At 39.2% G+C, this 19373-nt stretch overlaps 1 protein-coding gene across 2 annotated transcripts; it reads right to left on the bottom strand.

The window, feature by feature from the left end:
• Positions 1-1197: 1197 nt before the first annotated feature.
• Positions 1198-13769, bottom strand: ELF5 (E74 like ETS transcription factor 5). Of its 2 annotated transcripts, XM_026089374.1 has the most exons (6): positions 13646-13769; positions 6778-7011; positions 4865-4915; positions 3042-3110; positions 1897-2092; positions 1198-1294 (listed from the first exon to the last, which is right to left on the bottom strand). In XM_026089374.1, the coding sequence occupies exons 1-6, from the start codon at positions 13767-13769 to the stop codon at positions 1198-1200; spliced, it is 771 nt and encodes a 256-aa protein (XP_025945159.1). The 2 variants fall into 2 exon arrangements, with proteins under 2 accessions (XP_025945159.1, XP_025945160.1); XM_026089375.1 differs by lacking the exons at positions 4865-4915; positions 6778-7011.
• Between the last annotated feature and the right edge of the window lie 5604 nt (positions 13770-19373).

Below are 19373 nucleotides of genomic sequence, written 5' to 3'. Positions count from 1 at the left end.
AATACTCATACATCACCTTTCATTCTAACCAATTTACTTACTGTAAGATTGATGTATGGAGCAGTGAGGGCACTTACCACACATTAATTTTAATGGTGTATGTACAACTGTATATCGTAGGCTGCTTTGAAGAATTCAACCAACATTTGTATATAAAAACCTCTCCACCTTTTGCTCTACAAAAACCTCTCCACAAATATTCATTTGCATTTTAAAATTAATCTGCTTCAGCAGATGCTTGTACCCTTTCCAGAACTGCTGCTTCTGAATGCAAAAGTGACTTGAATTCATCTTCATGAAGGTTAGTAGAAGGCAAATTCAAACTTCCATGAATGAGAATTTGTAGAAAATGAACTTGGATTTCACAAAAGTGAATGTTTGCCCTCAAAATTCTCTATAATAAAATTTATATTCGTTCTGCCAGATGACAAATTGATATCATGAGATCAATCACAACCCAACAATATAGCACAAAGAACAGTGATGAATAATTGCAGTTAACTCTTTTTAGGTGCCAGAGACAAATATACCTAGTATTGTGTGTATTAATATCGTTGCGTAGATGGAGTTAGTAGCTAAATGAGGTAACTGCCTGATAAATAATTCAGAACAGAGTTTTACTTCTGTAGAACTAGGTTGACTGGGTATATTAAATCCAGGCCAGTACAGAGGACCAAACTGTTCATTTTGGGCAGCACAGTGGGTTCTAGCATATCTGAGAAATGTAATGGTCTGGAATAGAAAAATGGATCAGAAAAGTGGTTTTCTAATCAAAGGAAAAATACACTTTTTTGTATTCTTCAAAAATACAAAAACCTAATTGGGAAAAAAGTCTCCACATAATCTTTTTTTGAATGACAGTGAAATGAGAAGCTCTTTCATACTGGTCATTGATCGTACTGGCAGAGAGAGGTTTTAGATATGACTGTTAGTCTTAATTTCTTGAGCAGCAGCAAAGATATTCCTAAGGGCTTACTCAGAGATAGGACTTGGCAGAAAGCACAAAGGAGGAGACAACTCCAAAATTCAAGTGCTGTTTTTTTGTTGCTCTAGCCTGTCTCTTGGAGCAGACTGCCGTGGTGTAGTCTAGACTGGCAGAGAGGCGTGAGGGAGAAGAAACTCTCTCCTAAGTGTCCATTGCAGCTGGACTACGCAGTCTGCGGCATGTTTTGTGCTGAGGCTGAAGCATGGGGCAGTTCATATCTTGTTCTCCTGCCATCCATGGGCATTCTTTCCAAACTTGTACACCAGCCTTCTGTCCACTCTTTCCAAAATTCCAGTTTTATAATAGTATCTGCATTTAAAAAGAAAAAAAGAAAGAAGAAGAATGTAGTAGTAGAACTCATGTTACAGGAATTCTTTATGTGGACTTCATGGTAGGAAAACAACACATGAGTCAATGTGTTATTTCCAGTCAGAGAGCTCCTTTTTTTCTGTTAAATTACTATTGTAGCTTTAAAAAGCTTTAAACTTTTGCCGGGGCCTTTGGAGTATGTCTTTCACTGTTTCAAAAAGACACAGGGATGTTCTCTTTGGCTGGTGTTTTTTTTCCTCAGGTTACCCCAAATCAGAAGGAACTGCTAGTGTTACTGCTAGAGGGGAGAAAAAAAAAAAAAAAAAGGAGTCATTTTGCAAGAATAGTAGTACAAATTGTCTGCTGAGGTACGCTGGGATAGCTTTGTTGCTTTCACTAGAGTTACAGCTCCGTACCACTTGGCATTGAGCTCGAAGATCCTGTATGGGAACAAAGGAGACCAGGGTTTTTCTCATGACCTGTAGAAATAACCCGGAAGAAAATACCCAAGAACTCCCAACCTGAGTTTTCAGGATAACTAAGAAATGGATGCTGAGGTACAAATCACTTGAAATGAGGGACATTTCCACCTGGTAACTCACCGGAGAGCTCTGCTCAATTTTTCATATGTCATTCTGTCATTTTTCTTCCTTTGTCCCCACATCTTTGCCAGAGCTTCTGATTTAACAACCCGAAAAATGCCTTGTCCCCTGTCCTCCCATTCGAGAATGCCACTGTTTTCTTCAGGAGAAAGGAGAAGGTCTCTTACAAATTCCCACAAATGAGAACTCTGCAGGTCTTGAACAGGAAGAAGACAGCTATTAAACAGACTTTTTCTTATTCATGCCAAAGTCCTATGGCAGAATTATAGTACATTTTGTCACCAGCTAGTCAGCCTCATTAACTGATTGCATTATCTTAATTTGACTTTCAAAATTTTAGTACATTGCTGCTATTTAAGTGGACTCAAATTGCCTGCTCCAGAAAAAAATAAATCAGGACCATGCAAACACAGCTGATGCTAGAATCTGCTTTTTGCTCCAGAAACTACTGAATTTTACAGTCTTGCAAAGTTTAGGTTATTTCATTCACAGGGTCAGTTTCACTGATCACCAAAAACTTCCACAGGCTATCTAACTTGAAGTTTTTGTAGTAATTTTCAAGTTCCTTTAAAATGTTTTGAATGAAAGATCGTAACAAACATTGGATTGACTGAAAATGAGACAATAGTATGAGGAATTTGCAGTGCCTATTTCCCAGCATTGCTAGACACTTCTCTCTATTGCTTCAGCTCAGTTCAGAGACCTGCCTGAGCATCAGATGTGCCATGAATGAGGTGCTGGGGATTCAGTGAATGTTGAATCACAACACCGACCTCGAGCATTTAAAAATCATGACCACTGATGTCCTGAGATAAATTTAAGAATAACGAAAATTGTAACAACATCTGAGGTTTCTTACTTGTTTTCTGTTGTTAGGTTATTTTCAGCTTATGTTTTCTGGAACTAAGGTGGCTAGAAGCACTTTTAAAAAGGTAATGTGGCTTTAAGGAAAACTGCAGGTACCTTAAGTCTCATGATAAAATCATAAGAGCGGACAGCACTTAAGAGCCAAACCTCAGTGAAATTTCCTTTATTTGTGGTGTCATTAAAGTTTCTTTTGATAATCCCATGGAGCTGGAAATTTAGAGCTACATGGCCTGTGTAATCTTCTTAACTCCAATTCTGAGTTTCTGATATGTACTTACTTGTTCTACCATGACTGTGACATTCCTGGCCGTTGATGCCACCTGCCTTCATGCATGCCTTATCACTGGCTGGCATTGAACTGCAGAATAACGTGAGAAGTGAAGGAGGTACTCCTGAGTCTGGTGGCAACTTGGTCAAAAGGTCACCTATTCAAATGCCATGCAACATTAAGTCAAAGTGGGTATGTGAGCCACTAACTTTATCTCTTTAATAAAGCTCTAGCACAAAGGTAAACCCAAGTAAATAATTAACACGCGATTGTATGGCTTGCAGCACAATAAAACACATGACATTTTTGTCAGTGTTCTGTTAAAAATATTTGGATTCTGTGGGCTTATGGAATTTGGAGCGTGGTGTGCATGGATGAGGTATACCCCTGTGTGATGTGCAGTCTGAAGATTTCTTGGCTTAGTGCTGCACAGTGGTTCAAAGAGGCCAAAGCACTGCCTCAGTAGATGATGGTGAGATTTGACAATGTCCTTGCAGAAATGATCAGTGCTTGTATCAACAGTTCAAAAGCGTTTTTCTCAATACTGTGGTGGTGCAAAGAGCAATTAGAAGAGGACATTGAATGACCACAACTGGAAGGATTATCAGAGTCTGCTAACAACACTAATATGAGGTCTACCCCCTACAAGAAATGTTATCTGCTTAGTACACACTTAGTGAGAAAGGTGCAATCCTGTGAGAGGATTAAGCAGTGAAGACCCGCATATTTACTTCACTGGATAAATAGCAGTGAGCTAAAAATAGCAAAGTGGCAGAACTTTTGTGAAGCTGGGCGACAGTTTTACATTGTTATATGCCATTGTGTTTGTGTTTTTAAGAGCTGACCTCCAGGAATTTGTTTTGATGCACATCAAACCATAATAAGCACTAAAAGGTGAAAGCAAGCTATTTAAGTACGTGCAAGGATATCTGATAATGAAGGGATCATGTTTTTAGTTGTGAAGGTTTCATAGCATATACAGAGTCTGCTGCTGGCCCAAAAGAGCATCAGCTAGAGTTTCAGAGAGAGGCAGTGCCACATCTCCAACCAGCAGTAAGATACTACCCTGGAATATGCTTTTTTTAACTGCTTCTTTGGGTGGAATTCTGTCATGTCAATGAATTTGTTCAGTATTCTTTTACCAGCTAAAGGATTTGACCAAGGGCATATCCCACATTGCCTAAATCCTGTTGTGGAACACTAGAAAATCTAGCCAGAAACACTAGTTCTGCAGAACTGGTTGAGAGTTATTAGATTATTAGAGCTGGTGATAGTCAGAACTGACTGATTACAGAATATTCTGACGGCACTTAGAGGTAGTCAGACACCTAATTTCTTCCTAGCTTATCCACACCCCTCCTTAGCAGATAACAGCCAGCTCAGCTGCCTTTTTGTTTAGGATGGTATAGGGTCTGTAGCTGTAATTGTGTGCTAGCCCACTAGCTGTACCACCTCCTTCAAAAATTCAAAGTATTCTCATGGGAATGAAGCCATGTTTCTACCCTCTGGGAATCTCTGCACTAAAGAACAAGCTTTGCTCTGCTCAGTGCTTTGCTCCTCAGTGAAACTGCAAGGCTCTAGGGATCCTCCTTCCCTTCAAAATACCAATTCAGAAATGTTGGGATCTCTGCTAATCTTTATGTTTCTTTATGTATCTTTATGCTAATCCCTGCATACTGCAGGGATTTTAGTAAATGCATTAAAGTGGGAGTAAATGGCCTGGATTTTTTTCATTTGTAGAAATCTCTTGAACTGCTGAATATTGCTAATCTTTGAATACGCTGTGTGTCTCTTGTTGAATGGAGTTTATTGTGTACAAACAAGTTTACTTACAGTTCTTGATAGATGGCTTTGTTTCTCCTGCACCAGTAAAAAAGGAGATGCCTATAGGGGAAAAACATAACCCAGTGTTCAGTTCTTTTCTTTGCAAGCTGCGAAATGACTTCTCAACTGAAATTTAAAGCAAAATTCTGCCCTGTTCTGTAACTGTTTGTGAATATAGCTCAAAACAAAAGTTATAGAAAATGCAGAATATAGAACCATGAAACCAGTCTTCAATTTATCTGCTGCTGAAATGATTTGTCCCTTCCACTGCTCGAACGACGTCTGTTTATTTTTATAATTTTTTTCTCAGCCCTTACATCGTTTGAGTCTGTATGTCTCCTGCTCACATCTCCCAAGCTCACTTGTTTCTTGGGTACCAAATTTCCTTTCCCTCTGGTCCTTTTGCATTTTGTTTTTGCTGTTGTCTCTATTGCATTTTCTCCACTTCCTTATACTTAGATTAGTCCTTCCTCATTCAACCCCTTATCTCCTTTAAAAATACTCTTGCAGTCTTCCCTGCCTCCTTCCCCCAAATAAAGATCATCTCTGTTGCTGGAAATCAGATGTTCACAGGGCTGAAACTTGTCTGCATCAGTAGGACAGTGTCACCTTTGTAAAGGGGTCATTACATTCACAGCATGCAATTAAATGCATTGCACAAGCAAATCTACATTCAAGGAACTTAATTCATGTTGCGGAGTCCAGTGCACAAAACTGGAAAAATGATGGAATTAAACCTGCCTGTGCAGCCATAATTTGGCCCTTTGCTTAAGTATGTTACAGTAAAGTCTTGCATTAATGGACCACATATTGCCCTTCTCACAGGACCACTGCCTTGTGCAATGCATAGGGTGGACTGGTATGGTCTATCATATTTCATTTACTACCAACTGCCCAATCTCTGCACTGAAAACAAAATGTTAATTTTCTTAATGGGCTTTCCTCCTGGCTCTGTGTTCTTTAATTCCTTTAATAATATCCTTATCTCCTGCATTTAATAATCTTCTGAATGGCTTGTCTGACATGATGCATGAATACTGGGTGGAAGATAGAGATGGCTGTCAGTCCTAAAGGACAGTGGTTGCCAATGTAAAATGTGGGGTCGTTTTGTTCTTCTGGCAGTCTCTAGTCTTGCTCACCTCTCCCAGTTTTGCCTGCCCTAGAGACAACAGTCTCATTCACTGCACAACCCTAATTCACTTTGATAAGAATCGTCTAGGATTTCCTTCTGCACTGCCCTGTCTCCAGTTTTCTCCCCCCATATCTGTTGTGCCCCATGTCACCCTCTGCTGCTGCTTTCTTGGCAAGTAGTGAATATAGGAAAAGGCTATTTGTAGCAGAAATTTCACTTCTGTTTCATTTAGACAAAACCATCAACAGCTTAGAGGTTTTTTGAACCTAAATTCATTTAAAATAGTAATAATAAATCTTCCAAAACAAGGTTGAAAATAGTAAAGTTGTTTGCATTCAAGAGTATCATTGTACTGCACTGATAATAACCCCATTGCACAAACTTCTTGCTCATTTTCTGAGATGCAGAGCAAACTTCAGGTTTTTCGAGTTAAAAAATAACTATGTATTATGTCTTTCTATATACAGTCTGGATATAAACCTCCCCTGGATTTTGCAAGTTGACAGGTTTGAGTAGAAAGGCCAAAGAAAGAGCAGTCTTGGAGTCTGCCTGTCTTTGTGTGGCTCACAGAGCTGAGCCTGGCCTGCCTGTGGCTGGGAGGCCCAAAGCCGCGTTGACCTTGTCTTTGCCTGCTGCATCCCCGCGTGCTCCTCAATGCAGTATCTAGGTGCTCTCAGTATTTTGCCTTCCTTCAGTGCTCGCAGCTGTAAATCCCACATTTTCTGCTAGCATGAAATTCACACGAAAATGCAATACTTTTTGTTTTGCATTTGATTTCTGGAACACTAACCGTGCATCCTGATATTCTGTAAGATGAAATACAAGTATTCGCCACAAGTGCCTGCAGCATCTAGGAACTCCTCTTGCGTCATGTTGCACAGCTGTAAGCCGTTGATATTAAAGTGGGAAAAGGAAATGCAGTTGGCATCTAGTTTGTACTGGTCACAGCAAAACTGTAGCCATTCACAGACATTGTGCTTACTCCAGTATTCTGGGTGAATGGATGTCCAGAAAGGATCAGAATCTGCAATATATTTGACAAGAAGAGGAACAGTGCCATGCAAAATTCATTGTACACTTTGTCTGAATAAGCATGTTTCAAGCAAAACTAATCCCTCTTCCTTATTCTGATTGCCAGCCTCCTTCCTTATTCCTTTAGAAGACATCAAGCCCTGCTTCTTGCCTTTTGCTATCTAGTATAGTCACAGCCTTTTGTATTTCAAATATTGCTAGTAATTACTGTCAGACATTGTATCAAGAAAAACTGCTTGCACATACAAGAAAAGACAACACATACCTCAAACTGGTAATTCAAGAAAAAGAAAAAAGGGCAGAGTACAGAGTTTGTGAGAACTTAGAACACTGTGATAAAAATGAGTCATGGGTTCCTAAACTGAAATAACCCCGAGAGTTATGTGTTAAAGTACTATACAGGGGTCATTCAGTGACACCTAACAACACTGTAGCACATGGGTGAATGCTATTCATTTATTTATTTATTTTTATTATAATTTCAGTGGATTCTTTCACTCCTCTCATCTAAAGTAATATTGTTAATGTTGTAATGGGGGATATTTTTTATTAGGTTAGAAACTGAAAAATATATTACTCCTAACACTTATCATTCAGGAAACATTTCTGATAGATAAGAGGAAAAGTAAAAAAGTTTCTGAGTAAAACTGTCAGGAAATTATAACCTAAAGCAGTTTCACCACTAAACACCAAATTTTTTAACAGGCTTCTCTCCTCAGCAATGCAGTTACTAGGAAAATGTGTAGAAATGTGTATATAATTGTAATACACATTTTAAAAAGTTTTCTAGAAAAATATATTTTAACTATTTCTGATGTAAAATCTATGCCTGGAATGATAAACCTATATGCTGCAGGTAATAAGCATAGTCTGTGATTCAGAGATTTTTTTCTTTAGAATCAAAAGACAAACCTGTACTATTGAAGCTGGTTGGGCATATAGTGACGGGCACTCTCTGTAAAAATCTGCTTTTTTCTCTCTGTAAACTAGACTATTACATACATGCAAAGGTCTAATCTCACAGTCATCTCCTGTCAGATGTCTTTGTGTGTGCAGCTTACGTTTTTGGGGCATTTGGAAGAATTACAGCCAATACCAAGACAATTGCCCTTTCTGTATCCATTCAGATCAAGCTTAGAGAAAACAGAATGCAATTCTGCCTCTTGTACTCATTAGTTTCATAATTCATTACACAGTTTGCTTCTTTTACTTTAAGTTCTTAAGGAAGGCTAGTAATTTCTCACAGATGAGATTCTTAAGCAGCTACAGAAATCCTAGCCTTGAACGATTATTGTTTTAATAGCTTTAAAGATTCTAGATTGATTTTGAATATTTTGCTTGTATTATTCATTATATTCCTGGAGTGGCCCCAGTTACAGAACAGTAAATAGCAATGGAAAGGCAATCAAATATCATGTGAATGCAGCTAGCATCAAGAAATCAGAAATAGTTTAGTTTATTTTTACATCTCACAGCATAATATTTGACTTATATTTCACAATTTCTTAGTCCAGTCATCCATTACTTACTATTTCATTTTCAAATGAATCTTGGACATTTGATTTTAGGCGCTGTTGATATGAAATTGTAATTCAAAATAGGTTATGATAGCACTGCAAGCAAAGCGAATTGTACCTGTCATTTGTCCAGACAGCCAGTTCAGAGTGCAAAATGATGCAAATAGGCTGGATGAGTTTCCACAGTAAAATTATTTCAAAGGGTTTCAAACTGTGGCAGAATAACTGAAATATGAATCTTGCATCCACAAGGGCTTCTCAAAATAATTAATACTTCTAACTGTAAGTTCTAGAAGTTTACAGGGGAATTTGTGGTTGCTTTCATGAATCATTCCCATGCTATAAATATCTTCATCTGTATGCACATACAGAATTAATGTGATACTGAATGCTGTGTTTTAAACCCTGAGATGCTACTGCGACATCCTAGAAAAGCAAAGAGGTGGGCAGAAGATCTGTGTCTGTCTTTTGGGCCCCATAGCTTGAAGATATTTGAATCTGAGATTTTACTCAGCTCCTTATTTAAAAGGGAAATTGGATGAGCTTGACTTTGGATAGGCTTCTGTGAGCCCTGCGAACTGCACACACCTGGCTGTGTCAGTCTGCAGGCTTCCTTGCGGGAGAACAGGAGTGCTGGAAGCACCAGGCTCAGGGCTTCTGCCAGGAAAAAAAAAGCTCTAAAATTAGGCATGAGCTCTACAGGAATACCAGCTTTAGAGGCTGCTCAAGAAAAACAGAAGGCTGAATCAATCTCTTTCTGGACCAAGCATACTTATTTTTTCAGCCTTTGCCAGCAGCCTCCAACCCCCTTAGGAAAACTGGAACATCACCTACATCCTCAGCTGGACAGATTTACGGGCAGAGGGGCCTCCCTACAGGGGCAGGCGTGAATCCAGCCCTGTGTCTCCCGTGCTGCTGCATTGAGCGAGCCCAGACCCTTTGCTGCATTTGTGTGCACTATGCCACTGAGTGACAAGGTCACAGCTTTATTTTTCTCTCTGGAAGAGTGTTTCATTGCTGTTTTTTCTATCTTAAGGCAACATGAGAGACAAGCAGAGCTATTTATTCTGTCGTTCCACAGGTACAGTCAATAACTTTGAAATACTTTGGCCATTGGTCCTGAAACTCTGACTTGACTGTGATAAATATCAGCTGGCTGGCAATATAAATGCCACAGCAAGTTTCTTTCATGGAACTGCTCTCGTCTGGACTAGTTTTCCTGTTTGCTTTGGCTTTGGAAAAGAACTTCTTCTTTTTTTTTTTTGAGTATTCCAGGGCTCCATGAAGTGCTGATGTATATATAATAAGTGTTTAAAAGGTGCAGACACCAAGGCCTGACATACACATAGGCTTTTGCCTTTCATTTCTTATACCAGAGCTTAGCTTTCAGGAGAGCTTCCCCATCTCCTAGGTGATGAATGTGACCAAAGTATTATGCCACTTTGAATACTGTGGTGGAAGAAAAGATCATCCATAAGACAGAGGCTCTGGGAAAGATTTGCAGTTTTTGTTTTAGAGAAAAAGGGCTGGGTAGAATTTTGTACCACTGTACAAAAATATAAGCGGAAAAACTACCCAGTAACGTAAGGTGGGGGCAGATAAATCCCTCAGTGGCAGGAACATGCCAGAAGTGTGCCTGAAACTACAGCTTGAGGGCAGACAAGGAGGTGACCTGGAAGGAGGATGGTGGGCAGCTGAGGGTGGAGAGGAGAGCACACAATTCAAACCATTTCCTTGCCATTTCCACTATTTTAAGGTGATTTCCACCTCCCTTTCAGTCGTATTGACTATCCCATCACACCTCTTCTTGAGCCTGAGTATTTTAACCCTTATGTGCTGGCCAGTATCCAGCCCTCAGGGAATGCCATTTGTTGACTTCATTTTCCAGGCTGTGAAGATTGTTTCAATTCACAGGCTTGATTTATGTCCCTTAGCTAAGGCTGCGCTGCTAAAATGAGACTGCTGACTTGCAGTGGATGCTGCAGTGGTGTCAAGCAAAGCTGTGTAAGTCAGTAAGTGTCAAGCAGGTTCAGGAACACAGGCCAAGTAAAAGGTAGCTGTCCAGATTTTCCTAGGATGCACTGATTTCTGCATGGCATATGCAGGCAAGCTGATGTAGTATATGTGCTGACAGACACTGCTATCAGCCAGAACAAAACTGGGTGGACACATCACAGTCTGCTTATATATAGCCCAGTTCTAGTATAGGGCAGACAGATCACTCCTACATATTTTGGCCCATGTTTTTGTCAGTTGGAAAGGATATATTTCATTTAAGCCTAATGTTTTAATTTTTGGAGCCAGGATTTCCATGTATTTTCTTTATTTTCTTAGTGTGTCTCTCTTTTTCATCCAGTGCTGGAGAATGAAGATGAGAAATGAAAATGACACAATATTTCTAGTGTAACCTTTTTTTTTTTAACTTCTTCCAGTCTGTATGAAAAAATAAAGATGCGCCAAAAATATAAATCCTGATATATTCTGATTGCCAGAAAATAAAACAGTAAAATGGCCGTAAGTCATCTTCCATTTTGGAAATGGAAAATTATGGAAATTATTCCCATTTTACATGGAAACCATAAAGGCAGACTAACCCTGTTGTTCTTCTCATAGGAACTTGAGAATGACTGTATTGTCCCAGACCAAAGATCCTTCTAAGCCAGTGTCCTGCCTCTGACTGGGTTTAAAGGAACAATTTCTCAATTTTAGAGAAAATGCTTTAGAAACTTACCTCAGGCTTTTACATAAAAATACTAGGGCCCTTCCTAGCACAGTTCTGGCAGGCAGGCAGGCAGGCAGGCAGGCAAGCAGAAGCCAAGTCCTGCAATAGCCTGTGTATCAGTGGCCTTTTTCTGTCTCTTTCTAGACAGTCTTGTTATGAAAAAGCCATGAAAAAGGATTTTCATCTGAAGAAGTAGTATGTTTATACTTGAGTTTATACTTCATTTCTAGCAAGTACAAGACAGGCTTTCGAAAAACACAGGAATCACTATCTTTAAGCTTATTATAGTGACCAGAAGAAAGTGTAGGTTGAATGTTATTTTACTGATCTACATTCTTCCCTGGCTTCAGAGTAAATTACTTACTTTTTTGTTCTAGGACTATTTAGGCAATGCTGGTGGCACTATAGTAGTAATTTTATTTATGTGTCCTAGACAAGTTAAGTGTATTCCTGGGCTGCTGTGGAAGGAAATGATAAGAATACTCATAGATTCTATGAGGTTGGTTTAAATTTGATTCAGGAGAGAAATTATTGTAACCCTGAAGGACTCCTGAAAAACCAAAGAACTTCAAAGCTGAGCACTCATAGAAAACGTGGAGGAGGAAACTTAGCTACTACCATGGTCGGAAAGGGCTATATACTTCCTCAGCTCAACTTTGCTTAGCAGGAGTGAACTCTGACATGATTGCTGCACAAAACTGTGAGTCTGAGAGCTCATGAAGCTTTGCACTTAGTTACAAGTGGAATCTGAGTTGAGATAATTGCCAGGGTATACATGCTGCACTGCTGTTCTGCTGGGTGAATTCAGAGCTGCACAACTGTTGAGTCACAGACCATGTACTGTTAACAACAGACTAAGAATGCTAGAAATTGTCAAAATGCCTGGGATGGACTGCTTTGCCTTTGGCAAATGCTGATCTGCTGATATCAGAATTCCCCCTGAGATTATTTCAGTTTCACTGAAATTTTATTTGAAAGGGTGAAAGAAGGTTGAGTAACAAAGAAACCTATAATAAAAGTCAAGGCATAATTGGAAGAATTATTCTGAATGATCCAAAATTAACTTTAAATTGAACCATATTTGATATTTTAAAATGCATTTTTAAAATTTGAAAGAGAATACTTTCTATGATTTCTGTAATTTTGAATGAAATTTAGAATTCCAGTTTAAGATGGAATGAAAACTGATACTAAAACAATAGAATTTTTTGAAATGAAAATTCAGTTCCTGCAGGGCTTTAAATACAGCCATTTAGCTGAAGCAAACAGCTTTATATTCTGCCTCCTATGTCACAGAAAACATCGAATGAACAAACTTAGCAAGACAGAAACAAAACACTAAGTCCTTGATGGTCACGGATTAGCACCAGCAGAAGCCATGTGGAGTTCTGTTCCTTATTACTCAAACTGTGTGTTGGCAGGAGAGGTGTTTTCCATAAGACCAAAAGTGTTCTCATTTGAAGGAACAAAAATAGCTTTGTAGCAGAAAAATGTTGCATGAAAACGTAAATTTTGCCCAGTTCTCACCGCAAGTCTGGCTTGGTAGTATCAGTGGATTATGCTACATTTCTTTTTAGAGCCTGCTGAATGATTCAGTCTGAGTGCAGAGAAAAAGAGTATCTGGACTGTTTAGGAATTCAAGCCAACAGTTTTGAAGGGAAAAGATTTCTAATGAGAAATGCTTACTGAAATTCCTGAACAGGGACCTGGCCTGGCAATAGGCCCTGTGAAGTGTAGGGTTTCCACATGTTCAGTTAGAGAATTACACACTTAAAGTTGGTATATTCTCAACTGAGGAACTGCTGATGTGTTATTACTGATGCACTTCTACAGCCATGGAGTTCTCTGGCGGCTTTCAGAATCCTAATTCTCTCCAGCTAAGTGTATATTTATCTGGTCATTGATATTCATTACAGAGGAGGCATTTAAGGAATTGTAAACCTACTGAATTAAATTACTTTTCCATTGTTTAGCTACAGTTCCATAAGGTGACAGTGATTTAAGTGACAAATGATGGGGTAAGCAAAAGGAGTTGAGAGCCTGAGGCCCTAGCTGTCCTGCCCCTCTTACTGAACCACACTGTCACCTGGGAGTTCCTGCTTGAATTACGTGTATCACTTTGCCAAATGAAGGGAAAACATGACCTAAATACAAACAGCTAAAGCCATTAGTTGATACTACTCTACCTGTGCACCTTTATCTTGCATGTCTGGTTATATGCTTTAAAATGTCAGTAAGACTAGAATAAAAGATGACTGTATTAGTGAGTTCAGCTGCAGGCTCCAAATCTATAGGCTCTTTGCTACATGATTAGTCTATAACTAAATTAAATTCAAATCAGCCTTGAGTTTTTGATATTGCACATTCTTTTCAATCTATCTACATACCTGTCTGATGATCAAAGCTGGAATAATCATCTTCAGTGGTCCCAAATAACTCTGTCCAAGACATCAGGGGATCACAGACCATTGTGTTTGATAGAAATGTGCTGTGGGTTGCTGAATCCAGCATCACCTTAAAATATTAACACATTATTTGAAGATGAGAGGATAATATTGAGAACCTAAGTTATAGATCTGTGATGTACTATTGCCTATAGTCACTTAAACTTCAACTGAAGTTAATGATGATCCTGAAAACTGCAGTGAAGGGACTAACAAATTCAGCAAGAATGCATCTGATCAAGATCCATGTGTAGATTTGAAGTAAAAATGGTTGGAATGACATGTTCCTAGGGATTGAAAATGCAATTTATACCTATAAAAAATAAGTGAGAATTTTGTATTGCATTCTTCAGCAACTCCGAACTGATAGAATTGCCACTGTTTTGACTTTCTAAATTGTTTGTGAATAGACATGACATTGGGCATAAACTCATTCATGAACTGCTTAGAAACATGTGGTTGGGGTTAACATTTTGGTTTAATGAGATCACTGGTAAAATTTTTTGATCAAGTCCCCAAACAAACATATGAGAAAACATCATCCTCACCATATGGGTGCTCACCATATCCATAAGACACTGGCTACAGGTGTCAGCCAGTCCAGAGTGCAGGGAGTTTAACAAAGTCTGAGTGAAAAATGCATTTGCAAAAGAGATTGGAAACTGAGAATTCATGAGAAAAATTGGGAAACCATTTCAGAGGGTCTAAACTTCAGGGAAGAAGGTTCTTGGACCAAAAGTGAGATGACTGAAGAAGAAAGTAGTTGAGAACAGATCATACTACAGTGAAGGAGAAGAGAGGTAGAGGAAAACATGATATTTGAGATAAACTAAAGTAGCTACAGAAAAAGAGAATTATCAGTTCATAGCTCTCTATGCATATATCACATACTTGCACACACACTTGCACACACATGCACTTCTCAGGTCGTTTTAGCTAAGACTGACAATGCCTTACCCTCAACCTCCCATATGCAGTTTAGTAGAAATGACAATGGTTTAGCAGACTCGAAGGAAAGAATTAAGTGGAATTTAAACCCAGAGTTCTTTGGGTTCTAGTTCACATCTTCTTTCCTGTTTGGGAGAGACAGGAATCATTTCTTGGACTAACTTCTGCAAATGCATAAATACAAACTCAATGGACCTGACTTTGGCTCTTGCCTTTCAGACTTCAGACAAAACTGCTCAAGCCAGTTTTGGCTCGTCTTCAGACCTAAGCTGCTTCTGCTTTTCATAACTAATTCCAGCTTGGGCAATTTCAGCAGAAAGAAACTTGAGCTAGTTAATAGGATAATATGGTCTTAAGATCTGTAAGATGTATATTTAGTCCAATATTAAGTATTTTAAGGTCAAAAATTGCCCAAATACCTGCATATACTAAAAAAATGTGAAGGATTCAAAAGTTTTCATGGATAAATTACAGATTTGAAAGAAAACTCTGATCTTGGTCTAGATGAGGCAATGATGACGTGGGGGATGTGGAAACATTTGGGATGTTCCTGAAATCCTGTGACATACTGGAAGTCACATGCAGGGCAAGGTAGTATTTCAAAAGCATCGAATTTCCCCTTAATCATATCATTATGAATGCAACATATGAGAATATAAACCATTAATCATTTAGCCAAGGTATTTGAAGAGTCTATTCTTTCTGCATTGCTCCCAAAGGATTTAGTGTGAAATACTTTATGCATGTATATAGGTATAATTGTGTTTTTGGGTGAACACCATACCTTTTGTGAGTGATTCAGAAGTTCACAAAATTCATATGAAGTGATCCATACTAATCTACCATATGCTGTCTCACCCTCTAAGAGGATTACCAGAATTTAATATTAGAATTTGTGTTGATCTCAATAGGATTTTTTTATTCCTTCAGCTTAGTGGGCCACACAGAAAAAGGTAGCCAATGTCATATGTATTCACAAACAATTTAGAAAGTCAAAAAACAGTGGCATTTTTATCCATTTTGAGCTGCTGAAGAATGTAATACAAATGTAAATAAGAATAAAATGCTTATTTATTTTTTTCTCTAATTGCTTTGATGCATAATTCCAATACTTGAATGAGATGCTGCTGGCTTATTATATACAAAAGTTCTGAAATTCACAGTGTCAGGTAGAAATAAGTCAAACGTTCTCTACCATAATGCAAGTATATTGTCCCAAGTCTCTCAGAGAAGGAAATTGAGACCTATTCATGCTTATCACCTATGCAAAAGAAACTAATTGTTTCCAACAAAGGAAAAACATCTGGATGCAGTTTTGGCCCTCTTGAAATCCATGGGAATTTTTTCATAAACTTCGACAGAAGAATTTCACTGCTTATTAATCACCAAGGGGTGGCAGGACAGAGACACGCAGAAGACCTGAGTAGAAACTCACAGAAGAACAGTGAAGTCAGGGGGAAACAGGAGTCTCTGAAAACCCACTTCTGTAATGACAGGACACTGCCTCTGTGGAGCAGATGATCGCAGTTTAGCACCTCTGAAAAAGGCAGAGGCCTGCAGCATGTGTGCAGTGGCAATGATCTTCCCAACCATACCCTCTGCAGCCAGCATACCCCCTGCTCCTGCAGCACTGCAATGAGCAGCCCGTTGTGCGTGCATGCTGGTACCAGCTCAGCAGACAGAAATAACCTCCAAAAGCCAATTGCGATTTGAAGAAATGAGTACAACTGCTTCCAAGATAATGGCAGTGCACTGTTTTAAGACTGATTGCTAAAAAAACCTGTTCTGAGTATCTTTCACCCTTAAAAATGAAGAAATCTGGGACCTCTCTCTATCTGCCTCCCCATATATAAAATTTCACACAGAGAAATATCTGGAAAGAGATCCCAGTCCTACTCAGGTCAGTGAGAATTTTCCCATCAGAAGAGACAGAGGAGACAGAATTTCACTGTTTATTTCTACTGTCTGGCAGCAGACAATAATTCGTATCTGACAGTTTCACAAGTTTTAAGAGCTAATTTTTGCTAGAAATTCAAACAAAAAACAGAGAGGAAGAAGAGTGCAACACATTCTCTTTACAGTACAAATCATTTCTCAGTTGACTTTTTTTAGGATAGTGAAAAAATCATTTGGAAATAGTTACTGCTTAGATAAAAGAATATGCTACCTTGAAAGATTATAATTATGTCTCCATCTGGGTAAGATTTAGCTAGAAAATCACAAAGCTGGTAGTATTTGCATCATTGCTAGTGTAATGGTAATGACAGATTGCTGGATTTAGTGCCTTGTTTGTGAATTTTCATGATGATTTTTCCAAGGCTGAAAATAGATTTGCTCAAGGTAAAATGACACCTGGGAAGATATATGAAAGATGTGTGAACTCTGTTACAAGCAATGTGGGGTCAGAAACAGAGCCAAACCCATCAGATTTGGGGAAGGTTCAGAACTAGGCACATATTTGATTTTGTAGTTTACTATGAGCAAAACTTATTTTTCTAAGCTGGGAAACTAATTTTGTGTAGTGGAAAGGCAGCCTCAGCCCCTGCTGTACCCTGTCAGGCATGGAGTAAGGCTGCCAGCCTTGCTTCCCATTAAAGGGCTCAGCCACACACTGTGGCAGGCAAGAAAAGCCATTTGGGAAGTAAAAATCCTTCTTTATCTGTATACAGTTTATATTGTTGCTCCCACACAGAGCTATGTATGTTCCAGAAAAATCATGTTAATTCTTAATATCATTAGCAGAAGTAGTCTCTTTTCAAATATTCTATGCAAACAGGATTTTGGTTTGGGTGACCTCAAATAATTTTTCACTATTAGCTAGTGCTGCTTATGTACACACATAGATATCTGCTTAAATACACTTTGGGAAGAAAGAAAGGGGAAGAGGCAGGCAGTTGTTTAAACAACAGGAGAGCTTTACAGTATTGGTTTTACTCGAGCTGCTGCCGTGCTGGAAGAAGCAATTAATTAGCTGTCACATTACAAACATTCTCTTTTAATTTAATGAGACAGGCTCATTTATTAAAACGTATTTGTTGAAGTTCGTGCACATCTCCTTGACTAATTCATTAAACCAATGTCAATTGTTTATCATCAAGAAAATTGGTGATGCACAAATGAGAATGGCAGACAGTATATCAGTTGGGTGCCTGATAAATCTTCACAGCAAAATCACTTTGGCAGCTTACAGCTCTTTTAAAAATAGTGACTTCAATAAAGAAATGGAGCTTACGTGCAGGTAGGCGCTTACTCCTGTTGCAGCAGTTAAGTCCAGAAGTATGTCGTGGGAGCAAGGGGAAGCAGGAGGCTTTAACAGCAGCACAGCCCAGCGCTTTGGAAATAAAGCCACCTGCAGGACTGTGATATAGGGAACACCTTACAGACAGGTTCGTTTGGTTTTTCAAGTTCTTATACACACCCCTTTTGATGACAGTGATAATATATAGTATAACGTAGCCCAGGGAATGGGGGAGAAACATTCTCAAGTGCAGAAAGTTTACCTTTATCCCATATTATTTTTTTCTCCTCTGCTAAAAAGTGTTGATTTACGTAAGCATGACTGTTGGGCCACGTTAAACAAACGTGGTATCTTTAAGCACTTGAACTATGGAGACTCTTTTTCTTTCATGACCTTGGCATGTAAGAAGGGCTATCGTGTTTCGTTCAGGGCTCTCAAGCCCAGGAAAGTGGCATTCTCACCATTTACATCTGGCAAAGACCAGGATGCAGAAAGGTGACTTGCTTAGAGTCACCCAGCAAACCACAGACGGTGTTAGAGAAAGGACAGTGCTCATCGGGTGTCAGGCTACATCTCTGTCCAGCAGAACGTGGTGCCTCTGAGATCCACAAAAATACCTGCTGGGTTCTAGCCCAGATGTTGCTGCCTTTAGGACTTGAATGACTGTAAAGTGATTTCAGTTTTCATGAGGAGGATGCTTGGTATTATTAGAAGCAACAGATCAGAGACACTGACAGTGGAGAGACTGAACTGGAGAAAGCAAGGACAGTTGTTCTTAATATAAATCAGGAAGAACTTTGACCAACCTGTATCAAAACATTTTTGTGCCGCAGAGCTCCACTTTAATTAGTACCCTCTTGACGATGTCTGCACAAATAGCAAGAGTTAAAGATTTAGGCACATAAGGTACTTCAATTCTCCTGGGAGATACTATTTCTAATACTGAAAATACCATAGCTTTTATAAGTTTTAGATGTGCTTTGTATTAAGATTTTCCTGTCTTCAGAAGTCCCCCAATTGGAATTGTCATTCAGAGAGGGGGGGGGGAAAGCCATTAAATGAAACAAATACAGGGACAAAAGCTTGCAGGGTCCCTTTGGTTTAGTCTTTTCCTTTTCTTTTAATGCTTTTCCTCTCCCTGCTCCAAGTGAAGGCATTTCTTCGGCCCATTACCATGGTGTCAGAATGTCTCATGAGCTTCGTTGTGCTTCTCTTCAGTGTGTGTCTTACTGTGAGGTCAAGGAATGCTGTTGCATGGTGTGAATACATGGAGAAGTGACTCAGAGGGATTATCACATTTTATCTCCCAGCCCAGTGCAGGCTATGCGAAGACACACTGCTAACGAGGCAGTGGGCGACCTGGGTGCAGTGTCCTGGCTAGCCATTTCAGAGCAGCGCCTTGCACTGGGAGACTTGCCTTCGCTTACACAAGATGTCTGACAGACGGGGCTGAGGCTTGGTCTGAGGGCTCCCATGTGGCAGAGC

This window comes from Apteryx rowi, unplaced genomic scaffold (assembly GCF_003343035.1).
Source record: "Apteryx rowi isolate R43461 unplaced genomic scaffold, aptRow1 scaffold_81, whole genome shotgun sequence".
In the NCBI taxonomy this organism is placed as follows: Eukaryota; Metazoa; Chordata; class Aves; order Apterygiformes; family Apterygidae; genus Apteryx; species Apteryx rowi.
Note: the sequence above shows the minus strand (reverse complement) of the source record. Positions and strands in the feature narration are given on the sequence as shown.

Coding starts and splice junctions, on each gene's coding strand:
- ELF5 (XM_026089374.1), bottom strand. CDS start 13,769: ATGCTGGATTCAGCAACCCACAGCACATTTCTATCAAACACAATGGTC. Junction 4,916..6,777: donor ACAGAATATCAGGATGCACG/GTTAGTGTTCCA, acceptor TTTCCCCTATAG/GCATCTCCTTTTTTACTGGT. Junction 1,295..1,896: donor AAATTGAGCAGAGCTCTCCG/GTGAGTTACCAG, acceptor TTTTAAATGCAG/ATACTATTATAAAACTGGAA.